General features: G+C 37.3%; 1 protein-coding gene across 1 annotated transcript; it reads right to left on the bottom strand.

Annotated features, from left to right (window-relative positions):
- Window positions 1-16986: 16986 nt before the first annotated feature.
- Window positions 16987-17329, bottom strand: LOC311578415 (non-histone chromosomal protein HMG-17-like). The gene has a single exon (XM_084748234.1). The coding sequence runs from the start codon at window positions 17319-17321 to the stop codon at window positions 17064-17066; it is 258 nt and encodes an 85-aa protein (XP_084604360.1). The 5' UTR covers window positions 17322-17329; the 3' UTR covers window positions 16987-17063.
- Window positions 17330-18244: the final 915 nt, after the last annotated feature.

Below are 18244 nucleotides of genomic sequence, written 5' to 3'. Positions count from 1 at the left end.
GTTCTGCACAGACACCGTTTACCTTCAGTGAACAAAATAATGAAATGGGTGTACTTAGTTTTCAGCAGCCTTGTTTCATTTTGTGGCTTTTTTTTTTCTTCGTACCAGTCTCACATTATATCCTAGCACGGCCTAGACCTCTTGGAAGTAGTCCTGCCTCACAGTTCTGATTTATAGGTGTGAACCAGCATGGCTTCAGTAGATTTTAACCTTGTTTTTTTTTTTTTTTAACTGTTAATATCTCTTTGCTTCTGGATGCCCTCCGTTCAGATGTTAAATAAAATCCAGCTTTGTCATGGCCTCCTATTGGATTGTACTTGTCAAACTCCTCATCTCAATGTGAAGTTAATCACTGCATTCTCATTTTATACTTATTATATTATACTCGTTTTATACTTATGATACCTCAGCAATCCTGTCTTCTGTTCCCTCCAGACTCTCCTGACTTTCTCTTAACAGGTATCCCATAAAAAGGTGGGGTCTCCAGTTCTAGCATCAACTGAATCCCTTGGAGCCCTTGTTAAAACACTTACCTTGCAGCCTCCTGAAAAGGTCTGACTCACTGGGAGCATTTCCAATAGCTTCCCAGACAGTGCTGACACTGCTAGTCTAGGGACCATTTCTGCAAAACGTAGCTGTAGAACACATACACGTTCATTCATGTTTAGCCATAAACAGGTAGTAGAACCCATCCTGTAGTCACAGCAAAAGTAGATAAATACAATCATTGTAATGACAGCATCTCTCAACACACAGAGCATGCCCACCAGGTAATAAGCGTTTGACAGCATTTTATTAAACGAATATGAATACAGAATTGCAAAACTATAATCCTTTTTTTTTTTGCATGAGTTATTACAAGTCCAAAACGTAACTAGAGCAGAAGTGGATGTCACCTGTCTTGTGCCAATCTCACTCAAACTGAAGAAAAAATGCAAGAGATTATAAATGACAGTGGCAATGATAATATTAATACATGCCACTTCCAAAAGGAGCATCTTGAAGATTGCAAAGCATTTCTATATCCCAAACCCACTGGGGTTAGAGTAAATAACACATTTTGAGCTTCTGCACACTAGTGGGATGTCCAAGAGTGTGCGCGCGCACAGTATGTGCCCTAGACTCATTGACTTCTATCAGCAGGGAAGGCCTTCTCAGGTGGCCAGCAACCAGAATGCTTTGCACTTAACAGCCAACATTCAGACAACCCTGATGACCCTTCCCTGCGAGGGAAGGCTGTCATTCCTGGCTTACAGAAAGGCATTCTGTAGTGTACATATTAAAGCAGGACACAATCCTTAAAGGTACAGCCTGCCAAAAATTCTGTTCGGAACCAAATTAAAAATAGTGTGAGCCAGCGCCATCAAAACCCATGAATGGAGAAGATCTCACTTAAGAAAAGGCCGATACCAAAAAGACTCCTCAAAAACAGTTGCCCTAACTGGATAAATTATTTTGATCACTAAATATTTTATTGGGAAATAAAAGCTGTGAATATTGACATAATACCATGAGCTGTCAGTGCAATGCTCAAATACTTTCTGATGAGGTGACAATGTGAATGGAACTTGTATTTGTACTGTACCAAGAAACATTTCTTTCTGAGTATTTTTGAACTGATTCCAGTCCTCAGCTCTAATCCCTTGTGATCTCCCGAACATATGCCCATTTCTCAGATATCAAGAGAAATGGAGCCTTAGAGCCCGTACTTGCATTCAAATCCAGGGCACATTCTAAATCTACATCTGTCTTCTTTAGTATTTTGCATTTTACTTGCACCCTTACTAAGAATTTAAGGAGAAGGCACAGCTTGATCTGGGGAGGAGCTGAAGTTCCCTACTGCAGGTAATATTAAACAAGCCTATTCATCAGGCAGCATTACACTCTAGATGATTTTTCTGCACGTGTGTCCTGAAATATCCCCACCTCTATTCACATGCAAATTTATGGAACAGTGCCAACCTTAGAGGCAGGACCCTGAGTGACAAATAAAACCAATGTCACCTCTCACTAAGGTTCAGAGAGGGGGGTCTTAGCGTGCACTGCTTACGTATTACAATGATACAGGTGACTAATTTTAGAGTAATGACTCCCCTTTTCAGTGTAGCTGATGCTTTATTATATCTCTTAGCATTTTAATTTTATATTAGTTTAAAATATTTTAATGATTCTAAAATATAATTGTGAAATTGTAATTGAAGCTCTTTTTAGAATTGAGTCACTGTTGTTCATAAAAGCAGCCTAAGTCATCTAAATATTTCATAAAATTCATTCTTCTCTCTTACCTTACAACCTGACTGCAATTGTTCCTCCCGATCCTCCTATCACCCCTTTCCTACTTCCTGTCTCCTCCAGACACATTTCCTCTTCATTTCCCTTCAGAGAACAGCAGACCTCCAAAGGGTACCAAGCCTTCATATGAGGGATGGACAAGGCTATCAGGTAGGAATAGAGTACCAAGGGCAAACAGAAGAGTCAGAAATACCCAACCTCCCCCTGTTAGGAGTCCCACAAGAACTCCAAGCATACAAGCAGAAGACTCAGGTCAGACACATAGAGACCTTGTGGTTATCGCTTGCTTCAGTCTCTGTGCGCCCCTATGAGCCCTGCTTAGTTGATTCTGTAGGCCATGTTCTTGTGGTAGCCATGACCCCTCTGGCTTCTATAATCCTTCCTCGTCTTCCGTGGGATTTCCCTCCCAAACTCTGCATAATGTTTTGGCTGTGGGTCTCTGCATCTGTGCCCCATATGTTCTAAGGAGTTTCCAGTGCACTAGTTTTCTATATTGCTCCCAAACCCCCCAATTTCCCTTGTCTCTCCCAGTACTCTGGCCATCTGTCATTCCCTGGGGGGCCACCTGAACCCTCCGGTTCCCAGCCTGACTCAACTGCAGTGCTGAAAAATTTATACTGTTTTCCTTTCCTAGGGCTTGAACACCTCCTGTTATTTGGGCTTCTCTGGGTTTGTGGATTGTAGCATTTGTAGGATTTGTAAGTACTGGCTTGCTTGGATTACTTAGCAGCTAATATCCACTTACAAGTGAATACATACCATGTTCATCTTTTTGGGTCTGGGTTACATCACTCAGTATGACATTTTGTATTTCCATCCATTTGCCTATAAATTTCATGGTGTCATTATTTAATAGCTGGCTAATTCATAATAGCCAGAAATTTGAAATAACCTTGATGTTCATCAGAATCGGATTATGTGGAGATTGAAGATGACTTCCTAATTATTTACTACACCCATCCACTGATGCACCATAGATCCAGAAAACATCAACACTGGATGGATTGTGCTTGATCAGCTCCAGCTTTAACCAGCACAATAACAATTTAATGGGTCATATTTTTCCATAATTAAAAAGTTGGGGTGCATTATTATGCTAATTATAATTCTGCATCCATTTTGAATGAGTTTAATTTTTCTCATATGTGAAGCACAGTTTAGTCACTCTGGTTTTGTTGTTGTTGTTGTTGTTGTTATTTTGTCTTTTTGTTTGTTCATTTGTGGGTTTTTTTGTTTTTTGTTTTTTGGTGTGTTTTTTTGTTTTTTTTTTTTGTTGTTGTTGTTGTTGTTGTTGTTGTTGTTTTTTTTTTTTGAGACATGGTTTCTCTGTGTAGCCTTGACTGCCCTGTACTCTCTTTGTAGACCAGACTGGCCTTGAACTCACAGTGATCCACCTGTTTCTGCCTCCCAAGTGCTGGGATTAGAGGCGTGCACCACCACTGCCCAGCCAGTTTAGTCACTCTTAATACAGCTCAGTTCTCTGCCTCTTCCCAGTTATTTGATCTGTATCATGTGGACCTCTGCTTCACATAATAAATATCTATAAAATCCTATATAGAGAATTCTGGACACCACTGCTCTACTCACCCCATTGACTCCACAGCTCTCTCAGACTGCTCAGACTTACAACAGGAACCACACTTCACTAGACATGCGACACCACAGAACTCGTGCTTTATTGATCTAAAATTTAGAATCTTGCAGGAGAGAGATGAGTATGATCAAATTGGATTACATGAAATTATCAAAGGACTAATAAAAATTATTTTTAGAAGCATGAATGGTAGACCAGATAATACTATGTACATCAATAAAGTCTTCAGCATACGGACTCACACATTCTAACATCTGCCAAGGATGTGTTGTCTCAGACTGCTTGCCCATCCTGTCTGGTTGATTGGTATGCTGCCTGCTCTGGATGTCATTTGTAAGTACTGGCTTGCTTGATTTTCTGAGATTTGTTCTTTCTCCTCTGTGAAAACATTTGTTGTAAAACATCCATACCCTAGTGATTAATTTATTATAAATCTAGTTAGTTCATAAAGGGTAATTTTAAAAAAAAACCTCAGGAAAATAAAAGGAGGAATACAGACAGCTTTTGCCAGGGGAAGGAAGATTACCCTGAAGATTGATAGTGGACTATGTGATAAAATGTGATAAAAACTATATGACCAAGATTTTAGTTCTTCTTACATGGTTCTACACATGTTTAAATTCTTAGTACTTCATACACAAAGCAACTTAACTGCATTTTTTCTTTTTCTGAAGTTTTTTTTTTTTACTAAAGCAGAATTTTATCTTTTGGTCTCTCCTTTTTCTCCCCCTCCCCTTCCCGGATGCCCTCCCTCTAAGGTCTTCCATAGTCTCTCCACACTCTCAAGTAGATAACTTCTTTTTCTTTGATTAATATTGTCATATACACCCACAGATGCAGACACGCAAACATAAATGTATATTTAATTGTCATTAACAATTGATTTAAATTGACAATAATTTCAAATGCATCCTTAGGATATTATGTGGGAAAAAAATTTAAATGTTCATAACTTGCTAAAAGTAATCTGATAAGAATACTTTCTTAATTCTAGAAGTTGAATCCAGAGTGAAACTTACAAATATATAAATATTCATCATGGTTAATTATTCTACTTCTGTGATTTAATGCTCAGATAACAAATGAAAAATAACAGTTGGATTTTTAATATCCATACCTCTTTCTTAGTTTTCAGAAACTATGTTGATAGAATTTTATTAAAATTATTACATACAATTATCAACATTAAATTCAGTTTGTTGATCAAAAGTATACTAGAATGTAATGTACTTTTAATTACTAATACCCACTTTACTCTCAAATGCATCATTGTCTGGAGAGTAAATTGTCCATCCTCCTGCATTCACCTCAAGTCTTTTATTCCTTTACATTTTGGCTTTAACAATATTCTCTCTCTCTCTCTGAAATTCCTTTGTTCATTTATCTGACAATCCCTATTCATCCTTTAGGTACAAATAAAATCCTAACAATGCACAGTTAATTTTTAAATTAACTCTGTTTCTGTAACTCCACCATGTGTCTGTGTGACTGTTATTTACTGGGATAATCATATGTTTAACTTCATAATAAATGGCCCTGTTGCTGATTTCTGAAAGCAATATATCATAATATACTTTCCTAATATCTTTCTCCTTCCATCATACATTCACTGCATGACAAGTGTTAGTCCTACACAACAAACCGTATAAGAGTGCTTTAATTTGTTACAAGCTATAAAAATATACAACGGAACCTCAATTTATTTTAATTAACAAAGGAAATAACATTGGATTATGTAATTTATGCTACATTTAAATCCTGAAAGCCTATGCTACCACGTATCCACCAAAGTTGTTTCAAAAGACATCACTCTATGTCTTGAGAGCACATTTCTCTTTAATTTGCAGACCTCAAATTGAACTCTGTGATATAAATATAAAACCCTGGTGTAAAAGCGAGTGAACGATACTTTGATCTCATGAATGGCCTTTGAAAACCAATGAGCAAACGCAAAGCATTTGCATTCGTATTTACATGGTGCCCATTCTGGTGGACACTGAATTACTAAGCATCCAGACTTACACAAATCTAAAATCCAGTGAAAAGTAATTGTAGAAAGGCGCTCCAATTCTGCCTCTCAGGAAGTGCTTAGTGGTATCAAGGAGGAGCCAAGACCTCTCCTCACTTCAATAAGAATTCAAGAATTAGATAATTCAATATTATCTCATTCATTAAATAAAAAATATATTTATTTACTACTGTTTATTTATTCACGTGTTTTTTTCTTGCAATGTTGGGGATAGAATCCAAGCAGGTCCTTACACATCCTAGACAAACACTATACTATAACCTTTAGCTCAATACTTTATTTTGAATATTTATTCTTCTTCTTCTCTTTATGATTAATTTACAGATGGTGTATGACCCAACCCTTTACACTGACAAAACTCTGATTACAGTTTTCCTTTGATACAGATGTCTGACCTCAGTAAAATTATCCCAAGGCTTTTATTCCATAATTAGAATACCATTTCATTTGCTAAGAATAGCTCTTCAGAGTGAGGGATGACATGATGTATGGGTGTGAAGCGCAGGAGTGAATTTTATACTAAGATGTCATGATGAAGCTTAAGTAGCTGACCACAGAAAAAGACAAAGGACACAAACAGAGCAAAATTCAGGGTCTTCTTGAGCCAGCTCTGAAGCCTAAGCTTTCTGTGGATTTTAGGTGTCACAGATTTTTTAACCAGAATTTCTATTCAAGAAGAGAAATTACCCCAGTTGATTTGAACTTATAATGCTTTTGTTGGATATTTATTAGTTCTTCATCTTCTAGTGGTAATGCTCTAATATGCAGACTTTGGATTACACAGGACTAAGTTTGGAGAAACCATAGCACTCAGAGCTCAGAGAACTGTAAGGAGAACCTAGAATGCATTAAGAAGAGTGAGCTGCCCATAGATCATTTGTCAAAGATTCTAACAATTTACATAGAGGAGAGTCATATATGCAATGAACAAAGTGCTCCCCTTGGAGAGTATCAGAGCCACACAAGGAGTCTGTGAAGGCTGGCGGATCTGGACCCAGGGGGCCCTGCACAAACACTTGTACCAACCACCAAGGACAATGCATGCAGTAAACCTAGACCCCCCCCCCCTTCAGATCTAGCCACTGGACAGCTCATTCTCCACGGTTGTGTGGAGAGTGAGACTCCTTCTGACATGAACCCTGATATCCCCTATTTGACTACTTCCCCTCGGTGGGGAGGCCTGGGGGTCTGGGGAAGCAGGCTATTCTAATGAGACCTGATATGCTGCTGTCATATGGGTGAGGGAGGAGGTTCCCTTCTGTCAGAGGTCTAAGGGAGGGCAATAGGCCAAAGAATGAGAGAGGGAGGACACAGGAAGATACAAGTGAGGCGATAATAAGCCGGATGTAATCTGAATAAATTATAATAAATTAAAATTTAAAAGGAAAAAAAGAGAAATGTGATAGCATGGAAATGAAAAGAAAATCGACAATCCATGTACGCCCATATCTTCTTATTCCTTTCTGTCCTCAATGGAGCCCATAGAAGAGAAATAAAAATGTAAAAATTAAGATGGGTAGGTGGTGTAAAAGAATACATTCAAATTAATGATGTTTAAATAAGATGATGTGCTACATGTTCAGGGAAAAATCAGATTCATATGAGGTTTCTTAATTTTAAACGAAATTATTTTACTCTCCCAAGCTCTGTGAGACGATAAGTAACTCCATTTCTCATTTAGTTATTAAATTCACCTCCACCTGTTTCCCCTTGAACTAAATGTCTGACATCCACTACACTGTCTGGGGCTTCACAAGTGGCTCTCACTCGGAAGGTAAAACCTCTCTTCCTGGATCCTGCTGTTGAGTTTTCATTTGCTTTCGAGGTGAGCCCTATTTCAAAAAGGCTGTACAGACTTTCCTTGAGTGTCCTCTTCCAAGTATTTTCAATTCTTGAGTCTGGATGAAAAGATAAACATTATCACAGTTTTGATCCTGAGGGAGAATTCACCAAAAATCAGTCAAAAAATAACCCTTACAAGAACATTTAAAACAGGGCTTTAAAATTTCTGGAACACGCATTCTCCTCAAGTCTGTGCTTTCTGGCAAGGCAGAGTTTTCGTGTGGATCAAGGGCTTCCTTAACTGCTGCCTCCCGTAATTATTAGTGTCCCCAGTAATGGTGAGACCCAAGCATGAAAAATCTAGAGAAAGCATAGAACATTTTGTTTTGTTTTTATTAAAAATAGATATTCTCTCATACAATACATCTCAACCACAGTTTCCTGTCTGTCCACTCCTCCTAACTGTGCTCAACCTGCCCTCTCCTGAAGACACATTCCCTCTCTATTTCCTCTCCAGAAAAGAGCAAGCATCTGAGAGATAACAACCAAACAGGAAAAACACTATACATCAAGACAAGGCAAAAAGCCCCCATAACAAGGCTGGACAAGGCAACTGAAAGCTAGAGAAAGTCTCAAGGGCAAGCAAAGAAGTCAGAGACACATCCACTCTCACTGTTAGAAGTCTCACAAGAACACCAAGCTAACAGCCGTTTTATATGCACAGCCTGATGCAGGTCCATGCAGGCCCCGTGCTTGCCACTTCAGTCCCTGTAAGCCTTGCTTAGTTAATTTGGTGTGCCCTGTTCTCCTGTTCTCGACCCCTCTCATTCTTTCCCCCATTCTTGTACAAGATCCCCCAATCTCCAAGGGAGAGTAGACTTTCTCTGCATTATCTATTGCTTGGAATCTCTGGACCGCCTCTGATGTGTTGGCAGACAAAGCCTGTCTGATGCCGACTGGACAGTGCACCAATCATTAGGTTACAGAATATCAGTAGGAATCATCTCACTGGGGGCGTTGTTCGTTTGTTGGTTTGTTTGTTTAGTTGGTTGGTTTGGGGGTTTTGTTTAGTCATTGTCATCATCGTCATTGTTGTTGTTGTTGTTTTGTTTTGTTTGCCAGCAGTGTTTGGTTCTACCTAGGACTCTGAGCTATCCAGTGTCGGGTTCCTGGATAACCAGGCATTGTTGGGAATTGTTTCCCTCTCATGCCGTGGTCCTCAAGTTAAACCAAACCTTGATGACCACTCACACATGTTCTGTGCAGCCACTGCCTCAGACACCAGGAATTTACAGAATGGCAAATTGAAGGTTCACTCTGTATGTAAACATTACAAAATGACTTTTTTTTCTTTTTTTTTCTCCTTTATTAATTTATTATTGTTACATCTCAATAGTTATCCCATCCCTTGTATCCTCCCATTCTTCCCTCCCTCCCATTTTCCCCTTATTCCCCTCCCCTATGACTGTGCCTGAGGGGGATTACTCCCCCTGTATATGTTCATAGGGTATCAAGTCTCTTCTTGGTAACCTGCTGTCCTTCCTCTGAGTGCCACCAGGTCTCCTCCTCCAGGGGACATGGTCAAAGGTGAGGCACCAGAGTATGTGAGAAAGTCATATCCCACTCTCCACTCTACTGTGGAGAGTGTTCTGTCTATTTTCTAGATCTGGGTAGGGGTTTAAGGTTTACCGCCTGTATTGTCCTTGGCTGGTGCCTTAGTTTGAGTGGGACCCCTGGGCCCAAATCTGCCTATCATAATGTTCTACTTGTAGGCTTCTAGGACCCTATGGATCCTTCTCCTTTGCCATTCTCCCATGATTCTCTCATCTAGAGTCCCACTAGAATGTCCTCCCCTCTGTCTCAGTTTCCTGGTAAGTGAAGGCTTTCGTGGGACATGCCCCTTGTGCTAATATGCATATTATATCTGCATAAATGACTTTTTTGTTGTTTTTTTTTTGTTGTTGTTGTTGTTTTTCGATTCAGGGTTTTTCTGTGGAGCCCTTGCTGTCTTGGACTCACTGTAGACCAGGCTGGCCTTGAACTTAAAGAGTTCTGCTTGCCTCTGCCTCCCAAGCACTGGGATTAAAGACATGCACCACCATGCCTGGAACAAAATATCTTTTAATTTTAAACAAACAGTTTGAATTAATTTATCTAGAATATATCCCTTATGAGCTTCAAAATTATTCTTTTAAGTGTTTTCAACTATTAGAGACAACTAGAACATGCTTTTTTGTATGTCTTATTTTATGGCTGTATTTGAAAATAGGAGAGATCAGATATGCTATGTATTTGGTGGACTTGAAAATACATTCAAAGCAATATTGAATCTTGGCATTTCACAAAGTTTGCTGCAAGCCCATGAGGGTACAACAAAAAGAAAGTCACTATTTTTAGATCTTAGAAAATCACGCTTAGAGGTGACTTTATTTAATGAAATACAGCATTATTTTCAACTCCCTTTGGTTCAATGACGCTTAGTTTATTTTTGATTGAAGTTGGTATAGAAATACTGTTCAAGCTAGATAGTAAAGTTGTTGGGCTTTTTTTTCCTGTGTAAAACTAGAGCATGAAGCACACAGTGGGGAGCATCCATTGTGCACCTTCCCACTATTGCCTTTTGAAGTTGGCTATCTGGAAGTCACTAAAGGTGCCTGAATTGGTTTCATTTATTGGAATTCATCTGGGGTAAGTGGGTTGCCTGGTGTGAGCATCTTTATCTCCAAAGAACACCCCCCCCAATAATGAGGATAATAAAGATAAAGAGACTTTCTTCTATTTCCAATGCCAACTCCCATACTTACATTATTATATTTACTCCTTACAAGTCCCTATGAATTAGAGTTTATAGTTTCTCCATTGGTCAAAAACTGATTCATGATCAGAAAACTTTTTATAAATTTTGATCCAAGGCCAAGGAGGAAGGGAAAGATTGGAGTTGTAAAACTCAGCCCAGCCTCCTACTTGGGTTCCCTGCATTTCACACACAGCAAGGCAGCTTGTTTCCTGTGACACAGGCCTTATTAACTTCTGTCTTAACATCTTGGAGGACAAGATGACCATATAGTCTGAAGAGGGTAGTTCTGGCACCTCAGTTGAAAGGGTAATCTTTATTCAAGTCTATGATAAATCAAGTGACTTATCTATATAATAAAGAACTCTTAAAATAGTCTGTTTATTTACTTTTAAATGCACAGATTTAAAATAATAAAAAAAATAAAACTGGATATTGTGGAGTCATTTTATACTTTCTTCTCTCTCTCTCTCTCTCTCTCTGTCTCTCTCTCTCTCTCTCTCTCTCTCTCTCTCTCTCTCTCTCTCTTTCTTTCTCTCTCCCCGTTCATTTGTGTGTGTGTGAGTCTATCTGTCTGTTTCCTTCTCCATCTCTGAATAGTCATCAAGCTGGACTAGAGAAAAATATTTATAAGATGATTATGATACTTAACTGAAGCTAGAACATACTGAATAAGTTCTATCTTTTTGAATATTTTCTTTTTATTTTTTCTTCCCCAAAGACCTTTTGGTACAAATCCTGAAAGCCAAATAGGATGAAAAATATCCAAAATGTTCTTGTGACTTTTAATTTACTTTCTAAACCAATAGCCAACCATGTCTCATAAAAAGTCATTAGAAGACACCCTGAGGCAAACTTTTTACAATACTGTAGAAATATTCAGTGATTGCTATGAAAATCAAACATCTATACATTTAAAGGATTACATTAATGACTCCAAGGTAACACTCTATTAAACCTTTATTTATCCCTTTAGAATATTTAGGAACATGTAGATTAATCACATTCATGTCTGGAAAATGTCTAGCTATACAGTCATCCAATCTCCTCAGTTTATTCCACTAAAAAGATTCAAAATTCATTATAATTCCTTTGAATATTTAACTTTTTATTCTTTGTTTTATACTATATATCATATATATTGTTTTTATATAACATACAGCATTTTCACAAGTGTGAAGATTTATTCTACCACTTACAACCTTAGTTATGTCTACTTCCCATGTGTTTGATACAATATTTTCTTCTCAGAATTTTATGGGGTTCTATCCAACATCATTTCATACAGTGTATAATTTTTTACTCATTTTTCTATCAATTTATTCATGCTCTCACTTAAAATGTAACATGAAACAGCAATAATGATGAAAACTCACAATAAAACATCTAATTTATGCTTAATTTACTTATTCCTTATTTCTCCAGGCTCTACCTATACACAAATATGCAAATGAAAACATTCTCTTCAAAACATATTTCTCTCCTTAAATTACAATATGATAGAAACAATAAACCAAATGGATTTCAGTTGTAATTCTAGATTCATTCAACAAATAACATCATTTCCTTGAACTAAGCAGAACTCTACCATCAATGTGGTTGCTTACAAAACATGTATGTGGGCTATTTTTTTCTTAGTTTCTCAACTTCACTACTGTTATGGTAAGTAATATGTAGTATGATGCCACATTACATTAGTTTTGATATGACAATAAAAATAATTTTGAAATATTTAATAGTTCTTGTATTAATTTATTAATTAATTGTAATTGTATAAATTACAAATAAATTTAATATTATTATGATCCATTTTAATTACCTGCAGTTAATATAATAAAATGATTTTAAGTAAGATTTTTCATTAAATATTGGTTATATCCCAAACTAAGTACTAGACTCTCAAGACTTATAGCCCCTTTAAAAATTTTATATGTTGAAATCCTATCCTCCAAAGTGATAATATTTGAAGATGAGGATATAAAGAGGAAGCTGGGTCATGAAGGCACAAAGTCATCATTGTAATTAGTGCTCTTACAAAATGATGTCATTGGGTCACTTGTCCCCTTTTATCATATGAGGATACAAGAAGTCATTGTTTACGGACAAAGAAGAGAGTTCTGACTATTCACCAAAGGTGCTAGAGGCTTGAACTTGGATTCCCAGCATCTAGAATTGCAAAACAGTATCTAAGGTTGAAAACCTACCAGCTTATAATTGTTTATAAAGGAACCCAAAAGGTTATGGTAATAGAAAGCTTTTGCTCTAAGCAGTAAATAAAACAATTAATTCAATAAAACACATATGCTATTTGGATTTTTGTTGACGTAAAACAAGTTAATGATTTTATTTAAAAGATATTACCGTTGTCATGATTATGTTACTTTGCCAATCCCTGTTTCCTATTTATGCTTGTGATGCCACCTGGCCATAAAAGCTCATTTAAACTGAAAAGAGCTGACTTTATAACTATCTGAAAGAATATTGTGCGTCCCAGTCATAACATAGTCATTCACGTCTCTGGCAGAAATATTGTTTTCTGTTATAAATGTACGACATCAGGAGCTCAAATGAAGCTTTTTTCATGCATTTAAACCCTTGCTCTAAGGATTTTAAACAATGGTTATTTTGCCACAGTTTGTGCACAAAGTCTGAAGATAATATGAAGGAAAGCAATAATAAGACATGTGAGATTTCTAAATGACTGAGAAGCTGGGTCCAGAATAATTACTGAAAATGTTGGGTAAGCATTGGATGTGTTTCTCAATGCCCATCTTCCTTGTTCTCAACTGCATGCTCTTCCACTGTCTATCAAGTTCTATGACATATTACTTTGGTAGAATTAATCATAAATGGAATTTAAGGAAGATGTCATATTGTGCCATGATGTCACTAATGATAACATATTCTGAAAACCACACAGATTATCTTACAATTATCCTATATTAAAATCAGAAATAAGTCATTTGGGAGAAAACAATCTCTGGCTCACCTAGTCTGGCTAAAATACCCAGAATATCTCTAACTTTGGTGTCCTTCTCTGCTGGCTTCCCTGGGACACATTCCACTACCCTGAGCTTCTCATTATCCTCAACCTCCACTGTCAGGTTCTCTGCCTGTAGCCACCAAGCCAGACACCCCAGCATCATGCAGGAACATCAAGGGACAACCAGATGGCTAAAGGAAAGTGTAAGAACACAATCAACCAGAGCCAAGGCAATATGGCACCCACAGAGTACAGATATCCTATTATGGCAAGCCCTGTTATCCTAACACAGTTGAAGCAAGAGAAAATGAACTTATTTCCAATCTTATAAAGATGATAGAGAATTTTTTTTTAAAAAAATGAATAAATCCTGTAAAGAACTACAGGAAAATACAATTAAACAGGTGGGGATGAATAAAACTGTTCAAGACCTGAAAGTGAAATTAGAAGCAATAAATGTAACACAAACTGAGGGAATTCTGGAGATAGAAAACCTAGGGAAGAGAACAAAAGCAATAAGAGTAAATATTCACCCATAGAAACAAGAGATGGAAGAGAGAACCTCAGGTACAGAAGATATGGTAGAAGAAATTGATCCATCAGTGTAAGAAAATCTTACATCTAAATAATTTCTGATGGAAAAAATGCCAGGATGCTATGAAAAGATATAGACTACAAATAATATGAATAAAAGAAGGTAAAGAGTCACAGCTCGGAGAACCAGAAAAGATTTTCAACAAAAATCACAGATGAAAAATTCCCTATAAACATAGATAAAAACCAATTAGATTCAACCACAAAAGAAAATCTTCCTACCATGTAATAATCAAAAACCTAAATCCACAGAAAAAAGAAAGAATATTAAAAGTTGCAAGAGGAAAAGGCCAAGTAGCATACAAAAGCAGATCTACCAACTTTACACTAGACTTCTTAACAGAGCAAGAAGAGCCTGGGTAACTTCTAAAAGACAACAGATGCCAACCAGTATTACTATGTCCAGAAAAACTCTCAATCATCACAGATGGAGAAAACAAGACATTTTAAACAAAGTCACATTTAAACTATAATCTATTCACAAAGCCAGGCTTACAGAAAATACTAGAAGGAAAATTTTCAACCCAAGGAGGTTAACAACATACAAGAAAACACAGAAAATAAATAATTTCATACCAGCAAAAACAAAAGGGAAGCACACACACACACACACACATACACACACACAGACACACACACACACAAAGACACACACACACTAACACCACTAACATCAAATTAACAGGAAATAGCAACCATTGGTCATGAATATCTCTCAATATCAATGGACTCAATTCCCCAATAAAAATTCACAGGCTAACAGAATGGCTGAGAAAAAAAGATTCATCATTCTGCTGCTTACAAAAACAAAAGCAAAAAAAAAAATCTCACACCTCGGTAACAAAGATAAACCATATCTCAGACTAAAGGACTGAAAAAAAATCCAAACAAATGTACCCAAGAAGAAATCTGGAGTAGCTATTCAAATATCTAATAAGATAGATTTTCAGCCAAAATTAATCCAAAGACATAGTGAAGGGCACTTCACACTATCAAAGGAAAAACCCACCAAGATGACTTCTCAGTTATAAACATCCATGCACCAAAAGCAAGGTACTCACATTCAAAAAAAAATCACTAAACCTTAAATAATTGTACTTTGAAACCTACACATTAAGAGTGGAATACGAGAGAGAGAGAGAGAGAGAGAGAGAGAGAGAGAGAGAGAGAGAGAGAGAAACTTCAACACCTAACTCTTACCACTGGATAGGTCATCAAGGCAGAAACTAAATAGAGAAATAATGAAAACAATTGACATTATTAATAATATAGACTTAACTTATATCTACAGAACATATCACTCAAACATAAAATATACCTTCTTCTCAACACCTCACAGAATCTTCTCCAAAGTCAGCCACGTAGTGGGTCACAAAGCACATCTCAACAGATACAAGAAAATTGTAATAATTCCTTGCATCTTATCAGACCATCATGGATTAAAGTTGTATTTCAACAACAGAAACAACAGAAAGCCTACAAACTCATTGGAACTGAACAACTCTCTACTCAGTGACCATGGGGTCAGGGAAGAAAGAAAGAAAGAAACGAAAGACTTTTTAGAACGCAATGAAAATGAGGGCACAACATACCCAAACCTATGGGGCACAATGAAAGCAATGCCAAGAGGAAAGTTCATAGCACTAACTGGCTTCATAAAGTGATTGGAGAGATCTCACACTGGTGATGTGATAGCAAAATTAAGAGCCCCAAAACAAAAAGAAGCAAATACACTCAAGAGGAATAGACGGCAGGAGATAGTCAAACTCGGGCTAAAATCAACAAAATAGAAACAAAGACAACCATACATACAATCAAGAAAACCAACCCAGAGTTGGTTCTTTGAGAAAGTCAGCAAGATAGAAAAACCCTTACCCAAACCAACTAAAAGGGAGAGAGACAGTATCCAAATTAACAAAATCAGAAATGGAAAGGGGGACGTAACAACAGACATGGAGAAAACCAAAGAATCAATGGGTCATATTGTTAAAACCTATATGCCACAAAATTGGAGAATCTAAATGAAATAGATAAATTTCTAGATAGATACCATATACCAAAGTTAAATCAAGATCAGATAAATTATTTAAATAGTGCTGTACCCCTCAGGAAATAGAAGCAACAACCAAAAACAACCCAGGGCCAGATAGCTTTAGTGCCGAATTATACCAGACTTTCTTTCTTTTTTTTTTTTTAACTGTATACATCTTTATTAAAGATACTTTTCATAAACAATCATGGTATTTCAGGCAGGACGTGGGCAGACAATCACTAACAGTATACAAGAACTTCCAAACTCCCTTCTTGTACAGACTACCAAAATCAGAAAGCCACTATAAGACCCAATGAAATCTCCATTCAGTGCTTTGAAAAGGGGGAAGTGGCTTAGAGTAAGGGTTGATATTTCACATTAAGGATGTTGTTTAACAGCTTTTCACAGGCGTACCCTGACTTTCAGGAAAGGAAATGGAAATGGCACAATTATCAATCTGAAGATCCACAGTCTTTTATAAAAGGAACCACCACTTTTCTGAGGACATTCATTGACATCACCACAAAGTCCAGATTGCCCAATAGACTGGAAAAACAATGTTGGGGATCAGGTTCCAACAGGTCTTCTGGCTTTAAGGGAGTAAAGTCGATGTTGATGGTATGGGGTAGGAGGATAAAAAAGTGAATTTAGTTTTCCCACATCATAGTGCATTTTGTGGCATTGTGGCCACATATGTCAATGCCAGGATGCCTCTTGGGATCCAACAGGAGCCTTTGAAAATTATCAAGGAAATATGTTTTCCATCATCAATCGAGCTTGGGAGACATTATGTTAGTGACACACATTCCTCCCCCACCTCAAACAATAACGTGTCCTGTATGCTAACATCATAGCTTTTTTTAAAAAGTAAAACAAAATTCTGCTTTTATAAAACTTGATAAAAAATAGTATTTCAAACTGTACAGTCACTAGAAGTAGACAGTTATCAAAAATGCACATACGTCACTTGGCATCTCCTGCACCTTCAACTTTCTGTGCCTGGTCAGTTTTGGTGTCTCCATTTTCCATGGGATTATTCGCATCTTTACCGGCATCAGCTTTCTCCTTCTGCCCCTTGGGTACCTTCTCTCCTGTCTTAGCCTTGGGCTCTGGCTTTGGAGGAGCAGGTTTAGCAGACAACCGTGCAGATCTTCTCTGTGGCTCATCCTTCACCTTGGCTTTATCTCCTTTAGCATCCCCTTGGGCCTTTCTTTTGGACATGGCGGCGATGGGGGGGGATGTCAGCGCTGAATGCCAGGGATACAGTGGTACTCGGATTTGGTCCATCCTGGGGTTGCTCTCAATGCTTCTTCACACTGCTCCCAGACTTTCAAAGAAGAGCTAACATCAATACGCCTCAAACTACTTCACAAAACAGAAACATAAGGAACATTTCCAGACTCATTCTATGAGGCCATAGTCACTCTGATATGTAAACCACATGAAGACTCAACAACAACAACAACAAAACTTTCAGACAAGAATTTCAGACAAATCTCCCTTATAAACATTGGTGCAAAAATATACAATAAAATACCTGGAGACAGAATCTAAGAGCATATAAAATATATTATCCACCGTGATCAAGCAGGCTTCGTCCCAGGGATGCAGGGTGGTTCAATATATGAAACCCATCACCATAATCCATCATGTAAACAAACTAAAAGAAAAAACTCACTTGGTCACCTCACGAGATGTTAAAACAGCCTTTTTAAAAAATCCAGTACTCCTTCATGTTAAAAGTACTGGAGTGATCTGGGATACAAGTCATATACTTAAACACAATAAAGAAAATATATAGCAAGCCAAGAGCCATCATCAAATTAAATGAAAAGAACTTAAAGCAATTCCACTAAAATCAGGGTCAAGAAAAGGCTGTCCATTCTATCCATAGCTTTTAAACATAGTTCTTGAAATTCTATCTAAAACAATAAGACAACAAAAGGAGATCGTGGGGATACAAATTGGAAAGGAAGAAGACAAAGTATCTCTATTTGCAGACAAAATGCTAGTATATACAAGTGATTGCCAAAGTTCTACCTGGAAACTCCAAGAGCAGATAAACAGCTTCAGCCAAGAGTCTGGATACAAAATTAACTAAAAAAAAAAAAATTAGAATCCCTCCTTTATACAAAAGATAAACA

This window comes from Acomys minous (genome assembly GCF_964271855.1).
Source record: "Acomys minous genome assembly, chromosome: 12".
NCBI classification, from domain to species: domain Eukaryota; kingdom Metazoa; phylum Chordata; class Mammalia; order Rodentia; family Muridae; genus Acomys; species Acomys minous.
This window is presented reverse-complemented; position numbering and strand designations above follow the sequence as displayed.